Raw genomic sequence first — 12251 nt, 5'->3', positions numbered from 1 at the left:
CTAAAGAGAACTAGAGATGTATCCTAAAAATTCAGACTTTTAGTTTTCATGTTTCATAAGTTTATACTTCTGTTTTCTTTTATGCTTGTATTATAGGGTATATGTGACTATTTTCCCATGTGTTCGTATCTCTTTCTTTTTTAAAGTCAGATCTGTCCGTTGCATCGTGTTTTTCACATCCCAAATTATTTTAATCTGTTACTGTGCTCTGGAAAGAAAAATCTTCAAGACCGTGCCACGGCTTGCCCGCACTTGCACTGTGCTGTAGCACCCATAGCACTTTGGTGCCATTGCATCAAAGCTAAACAAAACAACATGGTTGTTCCACTTTACTCTTAGCATCAAAATCATTGTGTTACTTCACAAACCAGCTTTGAAGGAGGGTTCTTTTGAACCTTCATCAAATTGATTCAAAGATTTTGTATAGCCTTATAATTTACTACTTCATAAGGCATTAATTCATTTTCTAATTTATTTAACAATTCAGATATAGTTCTTCTATTTCCTCTATTTAAATCTTCAAGGTTACCTGCAGTAATACTTTTGTGTGTGGGTGTATGCCTTTGAATTGGTGTTGACTCCTGGCAACTGCCTGGACAAGTCCAGACAGTTTTCTGGCAGGATTTCAGAAGTAGTTTGCCACTGCCTGCTTCCTACAGCTGAGGACGAGTGACTGGCCCAACGTCACCCAGTTGGCTTCATGCCTAAGGCAGGACTAGAACTCATGGTCTCCTGGTTTCTAGTCTGATGTCTTAACCACTACACCAAATTGCCTCTCTTAATGCATGCCTGCTCTAAATCCCATTGTTCAATAGAATCTGATGGCACCCAGAAAGTGGGTCTTCTGTGTTGCTGCATCTGCCATCTGGAACAGCATTTTTCCAGAGATGTATATGGCTCCTACTGTGTCTTTGTTCAGGCCCAGTAAAAACTTGGCTTTCCCTCTAGGCCTTTGGTTATGGTGGATGGTAAGCTTTTCATAGGATTTTCTCCGTCGAGTTGGACAGTTGTCTCCTTCAGATATCTTGTGTCTCTTTTCTGCTTCTTTTTAAATTGTTTGTATTGTCCAAGAGTCGTCTTGGAGTCAGGTGGCCTTATAAATAAATTAAATATATTTTAAATCAGCCTCCTCCAAGGGGGTTATCTTCTACAGTCAGGTCCAGAAATATTGGGACATCAACACAATTCTAACATCTTTGGCTCTATACACCACCACAATGGATTTGGAATGAAACAAACACAATGTGCTTTAACTGCAGACTGTCAGCTTTAATTTGAGGGTATGTACATCCAACTCAGGTGAACGGTGTAGGAATTACAAGAGTTTGCATATGTGCCTCCCACTTGTTAAGGGACCAAAAGTAATGGGACAGAATAATAACCATACATCAAACTTTCCCTTTTTAATACTTGGTTGCAAATCCGTTGCAGTCAATCACAGCCTGAAGCCTGGAACGCATAGACATCACCAGACGCTGGGTTTCATCCCTGGTGATGCTCTGCCAGGCCTCTACTGCAACTGTCTTCAGTTCCTGCTTGTTCTTGGGGCATTTTCCCTTCAGTTTTGTCTTCAGCAAGTGAAATGCATGCACAATGGGATTCAGGTCAGGTGATTGACTTGGCCATTGCATAACATTCCACTTCTGTCCCTTCAAAAACTCTTTGGTTGCTTTTGCAGTATGCTTTGGGTCATTGTCCATCTGTACTGTGAAGCGCCGTCCAATGAGTTCTGCAGCATTTGGCTGAATGTGAGCAGATAATATTGCCCGAAACACTGCAGAATTCATCCTGCTGCTTTTGTCAGCAGTCACATCATCAATAAATACAAGAGAACCAGTTCCATTGGCAGCCATACATGCCCACGCCATGACACTACCACCACCATGCTTCACTGATGAGGTGGTATGCTTAGGATCATGAGCAGTTCCTTTCCTTCTCCATACTCTTCTCTTCCCATCACTCTGGTACAAGTTGATCTTGGTCTCATCTGTCCATAGGATGTTGTTCCAGAACTGTGAAGGCTTTTAGATGTCGTTTGGCAAACTCTAATCTGGCCTTCCTGTTTTTGAGGCTCACCAATGGTTTACATCTTGTGGTGAACCCTCTGTATTCACTCTGGTGACGTCTTCTTTTGATTGTTGACTGACACACATACACCTACCTCCTGGAGAGTGTTCTTGATCTGGCCAACTGTTGTGAAGGGTGTTTTCTTCACCAGGGAAAGGATTCTTCGGTCATTCACCACAGTTGTTTTCCGTTGTCTCCCGGGTCTTTTGGTGTTGCTGAGCTCACCGGTGCGTTCCTTCTTTTTGAGAATGTTCCAAACAGTTGTTTTGGCCACACCTAATATTCTTGCTATCTCTCTGATGGGTTTGTTTTGTTTCTTCAGCCTAATGATGGCTTGCTTCACTGATAGTGACAGCTCTTTAGATCTCATCTTGAGAGTTGACAGCAACAGATTCCAAATGCAAATAGCACACTTGAAATGAACTCTGGGCCTTTTATCTGCACATTGTAATTGGGGTACTGAGGGGATATCACACACCTGGCCATGGAACAGCTGAGAAGCCAATTGTCCCATTACTTTTGGTCCCTTACCAGGTGGGAGGCACATATGCAAACTGTTGTAATTCCTACACCGTTCACCTGAGTTGGATGTACATACCCTCAAATTAAAGCTGACAGTCTGCAGTTAAGGCACATTGTGTTTGTTTCATTCCAAATCCATTGTGGTGGTGTATAGAGCCAAAGATGTTAGAATTGTGTCGATGTCCCAATATTTCTGGACCTGACTGTATATGTGTTAAACTAACTTCCACAATCCTCAGTCATTGTAATTGCGGGCCATGCTGAATGGGTAATAAATGAGTTGGTCCAATACTAACAGGATGCAAGTTTGCCATTGCTTTCTTCTGAATTTTGTTTAAATTTCCCAGTGTAGCATACAGCCTTGGCATTTCCTGGTGGTCTCCCATCTCAAGAACTAAATAGGTCCAACCCTGCTTAGTATTTTTTAAGAAGGATGCTAAGAAAGTGACAGATTAGCAGTAAGCTTCAGTGACTCTTTAGGTAGCTCTAATAGTATTTTTTTTCCATGAAAAGTTCATTAAGATCTAATCATGTTCTTTATGATTTTATGGATGTCTACTTCTGACAGGTTATATTATTATGTTGTTGTTATTAATGTAATGCTTAAAGTATAATTTTTGCATGAATATCTTTGATCATCTATCTTTGTCTCTTGTGCTCAAGCATAAACAAAAATTGCTTTATCTGATGCATTTACTTCATCTTTTAGACATGAGAGCAATCAGCCTAGCATAATAAGGTCACCCCTTTTCAGCCAAACTCTTGGTTTTGTGCTCAGTAAGAGTAATGTTATTAGAAAGTAAACATTTCTTTGCTAGGTAATCCATCATGGGCCTTGTATTTACTACCCTTATTAAAATATATCTCCTGTTACAGGAAGGATGAGAACCACTGCAGGAAAAGCAAATTTCATGTTTTGGATTATTGGCCAAAATACTCATTTGGTGAAATTTTTGGTGTGTTTTTAAAAAGTTGGGAAGTGTACTAGAAAGTGTTTCTTTTTAACAGTAGTCAGGGTATGCCTTTTGAAAGATGAGAAATTATAAATGTTCAGATTCCAGAATGATTCCCAAAATATGAATGATGGAAAAATATATTAAGAAGATTATCTAACTCAAATGTTTATTTAAATTTACATAATTATACATACATGAATTATGGGTTACATGGGAAGCTGTCTTTTACCAAATGAAACTGTCCATATAGCCTAGGGTTATCTATTCTAATTGGTGACAACTGTATTGGGTTTCAGGCGGGAATCTTTCCCGCTCCTACCTGAGAGTTTTACATGTGCCCTACTTTTGAGTTCCTTCCTTTTGTATAGATCTGATTGGTTATTCCTTACATTTGTTCTGGTTTTAGTTAACTTTTACTTAGATATTTCTCTTCTTTTAGCAGCAACAAAGGACCTGCTCGTGAACTCCCTGGAGCCTGAACCTACTGATAAGAATGATATGGTATTACTGAATGAGATTCTCAGTGCATCTTCTTTGGATGACAGTGAATTCAGCAGGGAATGGGCAGCTGTCTTTGGAGAGGATACCCTTGCTGACACAGGGACAAATTCTTCTGTGGGAGAAATGGAGAGCAATCAGTCACCATCATCAGGCTTCCTTCCTTCGCAGCTTTTAGACCAAAACATGAATAATTTACAGTCTTCTCTTCAAGGTAGGCTTGTTTTCATTCTTGACATTATAATCTCAAATTAGCCATTTGTCTGTGACATTATTTATTTCTGCCATTATTTTGGCCAAGGGTAACACAGAGCACCTTGACAGTAGAATATGGATGTTGGTGTTTAGTACTGAATCCTAGTATAGTATTTACAGTATGTTCTTCCACCATAAGGAAACAATTCCTAAATATCCACTTCCACTTTAAACTAGTCATAGTTTGCCATCTCATGTGAATTTGAAGAAATGTACTTTAAACTATGCTTTATCAAGCAATATAGTATAATTCTGGCTTGTTTGGACAATTTGCAGTTGATACTATACTTCAGACAATAAGAATAGGAAATTGCAGATGGTCAAAAACAGCAGTGGGTTTTTTCCAGACCAGTGAAGACTTGGCTTTTCCCCTAGGCACTGGGGTCGGGATGTTGATGGATCTGGCATGGGGCAGTTGGTGGATAAATGCAAGTTTTATCATAACCTCAATGTTGTTTATTGTTCTAAATGGTCTTTTTATTGTACTGTGTTTTTATTTTGTTTGCCACCCAGAGTTCCTTCTGGTAGATGAGGGGGCTATATAAGTTTGTTTAATAAATAAATAAATGCCAAGGGAAGAGAGATTAGGGGAATCAGGTTTGCTTACAAAGCTTTAAACTATAGTCTTGCATTTCATCTGAATCTGATTACATGCAACATATCCTGGGAAGTCTGAAAATATAACTTCTAGTAAGCAGTGATTCCATTCCTTAGATTACTCTAAATTTATTTATAGATTTTTAACTTTGTTAAAATCCTTCCTGTTTTTGCCCTCATTGAATATTGATTAGTTGCTCTCACACTGTAAAAGATAGGTATCTGCAGGACAAGATTTAAAAGAAAACATGTTTTATTAAATCACAACTCTAGTTGCTTCAGTTCTCCCTGTAGAGTGGGCCAACCTCCCTGCTGCCAATATTTTATGTTAATTTCTCTGCTGTTTCTTGGGCAGATGGTGGCTGTGGGAGGGAGGCGTAAAGGGTGAAAGGAAAAATTGTCTCATTATTTTTAGAGTGAAGGGATGACATGTGTGAAGGGTACTTAATTCCTCCAGGGTGTTAATGTGGGTTGGGTTGGTTGTCATTTGTTGATGGGAAAATTATTCCTCTGACATTGCTCAGGTAGAGGAAATAGTACAGTTTGGAGTAGCAATAAAAAGACTGTTTTTAAAGGGACACTGTCAAGACTAGCAGGTCTAAGATAAGAATGTGTCATCAGTAGAACTTCAGTGGCTTTAATCCAAGTTTTTTGGCTTAATAAGTCTGTGAACAGAAAGATAGCTGCTTTCTCAGTCCTGGATAAATGCTTAAATACTAGAACGTTTTAGTTGGTGTGATTTACCTCAGTACAGGATAAATGTAGTAAAGGGACTAAAAGCAACTAGACATAACAAGAAATACGTCTAGCATTTCCCACAATAGTGATTGCTTTCCATTAAACAGCAGTTAAGTGACAGAAGGTAAGGATTAAAGTTAAAAGCTGGTGGGTGGAGACATGTATGTCCCCCCATCCCCTCTTCAAGAGAGCCATTTTGGAAAGAGAACAGTTTCAACTCTCATTATTCTTCAGGCAGCATGATCAGTGCTGCAGATTCTGGGAGTTGAAGTCCATATATTTGGCTGCAGTGATGGAATAAATAATGAAACATTTTACATGGTTGCTGTAAAGATCACTGAGAATATGTGGCTTTCTGTGTGTGTGTGCACGCACATGTGCAAGCATAAACACACTATACAATACTTTGTCAATTATTGTCCAAATGTCAAAGAAAGCTCTGCTTCCTCTGGAGATGGATGCATATCAGGTTAATTTTGACATGCAGAGTTTATGTTCTGTTGTAGAATAGCTGCTTATCCCATTAAAAGTTATTTTGGAGTCATGCTGCATGTTAACACAAGAATGATGGGGAATTTTTATCCCTCATTGTTTTACTTTCCCAGAAAACAAATACTGAAGTTGGAAACCATCCTGGAATTGTCCCTATCTAATCGTCTTTTTTTTTTCTTTTCTTTTCTTTTCCCTGCGGTAAAGAAACAGCTGGGTGGGTCTCCCCCCATTTGAAGCAAATTGGAAAAGTAGGGAAAGAGTAGAATACATTTCCTTAACATTCATTTGCCCTGTTTCTCTGAGCTTAGCTTTCAATGGCTGGTTCTGGGAAGAAGGGAAAGGGAGGGAAGGAGAGAGAGAAAGAAAGAAAAAACATTGGCGAACTGTTTGGAGTTATATATAACACAGTGTTCAATCTTTTTACTGATGCAGATCAAGGACCTTTCTAATCTACTCTCATTACAAAAATAGTGTCCAAGGTCTTTAGAACTAGAAACAAAGCGGATAGTACAGTGAGAATCCCAACATTATTCAGTAAGAAAATGGAGTTTGCCAATTCTTATACTCAACCAAAGGCATATTTTGTAGTTAATGGAAATTGCAATTTTAGTAGCAAATATTCTTAAATAGGAACAAATATAAAATTATTAGATTAGTCAATCCTTAATCCAGTTAAACACATTCTTACACTTGCTCTACTTCAGCAGCTTGTGTGTAAACAATTCAACTCTTTTATAGAACAGAGGCAGGCAACCTTTTCAGCAGTGGATTATACTTTCTCCCTCCCCCAGCAATTAAGAGTAGGTGTATCTGTGACACTTTGACATCATTAAAGAAAGAGGAGCTGGATTTTTTCCCCCTATTTTGGAGTTTGGATTTAAAAAAAAAAAAAGTATGACTTACTCTTGGGTGATTACTGAGGTAATAAAACTGGGTTGGCAGAGTGGAGAGAGCAGGATTGAAAATTACTCAGTTGAATTATAGGTAAAACAATCCTTCAAAAATCATTTATTTTTGTTGCTTTGCTACACCAAAAATTGTACCTGGAATTTTATTTAAACAAAGCACAAGCAGTTAAATATCATTACAATAAAGACAGTAAATCAACATATCCACAATAGAAATTCTATAGTGTTTCTTAACACCTGCCATACTCCAGAAATACCAAATTGCTGTAACATTTATCTTACTGGGAAGTACTGCTTTGATTCTAAAATCTGTTCCATCATCCAGTATATTTTTTATGAGTGCCTAAACTGTCATATATTCCAAGTTGTCAGTAAACTTTGTCAACTTTCCTTAAAATTGAATGTATTGAACCAGTTTAATTTAGTAGCTCAGTTAGTGTATAGGTCAATTTAGCATATAGTAGCAATAGTAGTTGTTTATTTCTTTATGTAATGTGTCTGCTAATCAAAACTGACAGTAGCCTCTTTTTGCATGGAGTGGCATTATGTTGTAACATACAGTACTGTGCAAAAGTTTTAGGCAGGTGTGAAAAAATGCTGTAAAGTAAAAATGCTTTCAAAAATATATATTGTAATTGTTTATGTTTATCAATTTACAAAATGCAAAGTGAGCAAACAGAAGAGAAATCCAAATCAATATTTGGTGTGACCACCCTTTGCCTTCAAAACAGCATCAATTCTTCTAGGTACACTTGCACACAGTTTTTAAGGAACTCAGCAGGTAGGTTGTTCCAAACATCTTGGAGAACTAACCACAGATCTCCTGTGGATGTAGGCTGCCTCAAATCCTTCTGTCTCTTCATGTAATCCCAGACAGACTCTGATGTTGAGATTAGGGCTCTGTGGGGGCAAAACCATATCTTCCAGGACTCCTTATTCTTCTTTACGCTGAAGATAGTTCTTAATGACCTTGGCTGTATGTTTGGGGTCATTGTCCTGCTGCAGAATAAATTTGGGGCCAGTCACACGCCTCCCTGATGGTACGGCATGATGGATAAGTATCTGCCTGTATTTCTCAGCATTGAGGACACCATTGACCCTGACCAAATCTTCAACTCCATTTGCAGAAATGCAGCCCCAAACTTGCAAGGAACCTCCACCATGCTTCACTGTTGCCTGCAGGCACTCATTATTATACCACTCTCCAGCCCTTCAGCAAACAAACTGCCTCCTGCTACAGCCAAAGATTTTAAATTTTGACTCATCATTCCAGAGCACCTGCTGCCATTTTTCTGCACCCCAGTTCCCATAGTTGAGTCGCTTAGGCTTGTTTCCACATCAGAGGTATGGTTTTTGGCTGCAATTCTTTTTTGGCACTTCTACCCAGACTTCTCCAGACAGTAGATGGGTATACCTGGGTCCCACTGGTTTCTGCCAGTTCTGTGCTGATGACACTGCTGGACATCTTCAAATGTCAAAGGGAAGTAAGCATGATGTATCTTTCATCTGCTGCATTCAGTTTCCTTGGCCAACCACTGCATCTACAGTCCTCAGTGTTGCCTGTTTCTCTGTGCTTCTTCAAAAGAGCTTGAACAGCACATCTTGAAATGCTTTGAAATTTTTGCCTAGGAGAGACCTTGCTGATGCAGTATAACTACCTTGTGTCTCATTGCTATGCTCAGTCTTGCCATGGTGTATGACCTATGACATGAAACTTTCTTCCACAACCTCACCTTAGGAACAGAGTTTGGCTGTTCCTCACCCAGTTTTAAGCCTCCTGCACAGCTGTTTCTGTTTCAGTTAATGACTGTTTCAACCTACATGAAATTGATGATCATTAGCACCTGCTTGGTATAGTTGGTTAATCATACACCTGACTCTAATCCTACAAGATCCCTGACTTTGTGCAAGTGTACAAAGTGTGCAAGTGTAAGAATTGATGCTGTTTTGAAGCCAAAAGGTAGTTACACCAAAAATAGATTCTTCTTCTGTTCACTCACTTTGCATTTTGTAAATTGATAAACATAAACAATTACAATATATGTTTTTGAAAGCATTCTTACTTTACAGCATTTTTTCACACCTACCTAAAACTTTTGCACAGTACTGTATATTCATATTTTACAGTCCTCTGTAATACTTGAACACTATTTAGAATTATGGGTTGGTTCCTATCCCTCAGTCCTTTTGTATTTGGACATGCTATTTACCTTTGCCTTCTAAAAGTTCAGTTTGTACAGTTATTGCTGGTCACTTAAAGGAACTGCAAGTGTGAATTATCATTTCGTCTTTTGGAGAATACTTTCTTATACAGAATACAATTATCTTGTGGGGAAAAACAGTTAATATCCCATCATTCAAGATAAATAGACTGAACAAACAAAATAACGGGGAAAGTAAGTTATCCCTTTGACTCCTTCCTCTCAGATAGAACATGTTATCTCAGCTTGCTTTTTTATAACAGTATTGCTTAGCAACCATAGGTGGGGGGAACCTGTGTCACAGTATCATGGGTGATCCCAAGCCCTCTTAAATAATTGAGGAAGTACTGCAAATACATACAACATGCCATTTGCATGACTGAAATGCCGACTGTGACAACTCTTTCTGAGTTATTATTCCTTCTAATGTATGTTGTTAGCAGAGAACAATAGCATACCCTTGCAAATTGTAGAATTAATCCATAAAGCTAATAAAGCATCCTACTTTAACCTACTCTACTTAAACATTAGACTAGGAATCTAGGATACTTGAGTTCAGGTTGCTATTTAGCTCATTTCATGCCTGAAGCTGAGAGTAATCATATCACATTTCTGTAAAATTAAAATAAATACTCTTAAAAGTCAATTTGCATATTTAAAGTGGCATGTTATGTTAAGATGATGATGATTTAGGTTTTGTCTGTTCCAAATATGCCACTGATAATATACCAATGTAATTTTCTAATTGTACTGTTACCTTAACAGAAAAGCCTTTGCTTTTCTAACTCTAATTCAGTTAATGTTTGCTAATAACAGAAGGGCTGCAGTCGGTTGCTAGATCTCTTTCTTAGGTTTAGGTTTAGGACCGTCCTATCTTTCAGCCAATTTTAAGATATACAGAGGGAATTTATGAAAAGTTAAATCAATATATTGTAATACAAAGAAAAATATAGAGGGTTAAGGTAACCCTAACCCCAAACCCCAAACCCAAAACAAAATGAAAGCAGAAGACCAGAACATGTCAAGGAGTCTGGTTTCCAGAAAATGGTTTGGGTATTGTTGCCTTGAGTGATTTAAACACATTAAGTAATTGCTATTGATTCATAGAAATGCAATTCTTCTATTGAATCTTAGGTTGGGCAGCCAGCAGCATTAGCCCTTCACCTGCAATGCAGACAGGACAGAAGTCCAACAGCTTGAACTTGAATTTCAACAAGACACCTATGAAAGGTGAAAAATCTGTTACTCCTTGAGCTTAGACTTCTCCAGTGTCTTGTATACTGTCAGATCTATTTACAAAGAACAGTTTCCTTTGAAGCTATACTTTATTTTTACTGCACTCTGACTAAAGCATTAATCATCCCTGGAATACTTATGCCTGTTTTTTCTTGGCATGTACAATACTGCTGAAAATCTGTTCTCTTGTATTTCTAATAGCTTTTAATGGTTGTGAAGTTTCTTTTCAGTTTTATAGCCCTTGCTACAATATCCCAGAAACCATAGGACATACTGAATTTTTCTCTCCAAGAGTAGAGACAGAACTTTGACTTCAGAGAGGAAAATCCAACATCATATTTTTTGCCCCAAACATTCCTTCCAAGATGTTGGAGTCCCACTATCAGAAAAGGAAAAATGGGGAGGATCAGAGTATATAGCATGGGCAAACAGGGGGAAACAAGCAGCAGGTAAGAAGAGCTGCAAATGACTAGAAAAAGTAGTGTGGCCTTTCACTTTCACTCCCTGCACTTTCACTCAGTCAAAAGCAAGCAGAGAATTGGGGTTTGTTGGAACATTTTATTGTTGCGTTGATTGTCTTCTCCCTGCTGCCAACATATATGTGTACATATCTTGGATTTCACCTGCCCATTCTAATGTTGCATTTGCAATTATATTGACTGTGTAATAAATTACTTTTGAGAGCAGCCTTATGAAAGCTAGGCTTAAAATTTACATACACACTGTATATATAGAGGTGGGGGGAGCATACCTACAGAATACTTTTCTGACAGTAAGAATACACGACAAAGGGTTTTCTTAGATGTATCTAAAATTCGTTCTTGAGTAGTGCCTCCTTAAATCCCTTTTTTCCTATGGAAATACACATTGAATGAACATTCTTTCAAAACTGCAGTCAACCACAAATGCTGACTTGGCCAAAATTGTCTATGCTTTCTTTTTTGCAGAAGCTGCAAGTTCTTCTAAAGATCTAACGGCTTGGTTTAGCCTCTTTGCTGATCTGGACCCCTTGTCCAACCCAGATGCTGTTGGGAAAACAGATAAAGAACATGAATTGCTCAATGCATGAGTTCTATGCCTATGGTAAATCTCCTTTCACCATTCATTAGCACTGTCTTTGGGGTTTAAGAAAATTTAAAACTGAATCAGTGCGTTGTTGTATAACTTCTCACTTCTGTGCCATTCTAATAAAATCACAGGATTGACCTTCCCCTTTCTATAGGTAACAGTTATTAGCTCTTGTTTATATAAAGAGTTTACACCCATTTTTGTAAGTAGATGTACTGAATGAAGTTTTGGTTTAAAAGGAATTGCTGACTAGATTAGTGTACTTGTTGTAACTTGGCTCTTGATTGAGCAATCTCATGATTAATAGAAGGATAAAATATAAAAGAAAAACCTATTTTTATATATTTTTCTTTGCATAAATCAGGAAAGAAAATCATGTAATTGGAAATTGCATGAATTGAATCAGAAAGACAACAACATGTAATATACTGCAGCATTAGAATATAAATTAAATTTCTATTCTTAGTATCAGTAGTGAAAAATCCATACTTTGGGGCTAATCATTAGAAAATTATAGTTGAGTATCTATGAATCTATTCTCATTCTCCAATTTTAAATTATTAAGCAAACAGCATGGCATAAGTCCAAATCCACTGCCAAGACTACATACTTTTAGTGTGTTTTTTTGTGCCAGCAGTTTCTGCTACTAAAGAGACTAGGTTGTATTGCCTTTGCCATCATGTGCATTTACAATAATCTCCATTTCTATACAT

At 37.8% G+C, this 12251-nt stretch overlaps 1 protein-coding gene across 9 annotated transcripts in view; it reads left to right on the top strand.

The window, feature by feature from the left end:
- The window catches only part of ICA1 (islet cell autoantigen 1), a 68572-nt gene extending 56892 nt beyond the window's left edge, over positions 1-11680 (top strand). For all 9 annotated transcript variants that reach the window (XM_088150638.1, XM_088150636.1, XM_088150637.1 and 6 more), the window contains 3 exons: positions 3985-4257; positions 10369-10464; positions 11418-11680. In XM_088150638.1, coding sequence (XP_088006764.1) covers positions 3985-4257; positions 10369-10464; positions 11418-11539 — 491 coding nt within the window. In that variant the 3' untranslated portion in view covers positions 11540-11680. The remainder of the gene's footprint in view (positions 1-3984; positions 4258-10368; positions 10465-11417) is intronic.
- Positions 11681-12251: the final 571 nt, after the last annotated feature.

The sequence above is a fragment of the Python bivittatus genome, unplaced genomic scaffold, assembly GCF_059951505.1.
Source record: "Python bivittatus isolate LINGU-HERP-01145 unplaced genomic scaffold, Pbiv_v1 ctg000610_np1212, whole genome shotgun sequence".
In the NCBI taxonomy this organism is placed as follows: Eukaryota; Metazoa; Chordata; class Lepidosauria; order Squamata; family Pythonidae; genus Python; species Python bivittatus.
Note: the sequence above shows the minus strand (reverse complement) of the source record. Positions and strands in the feature narration are given on the sequence as shown.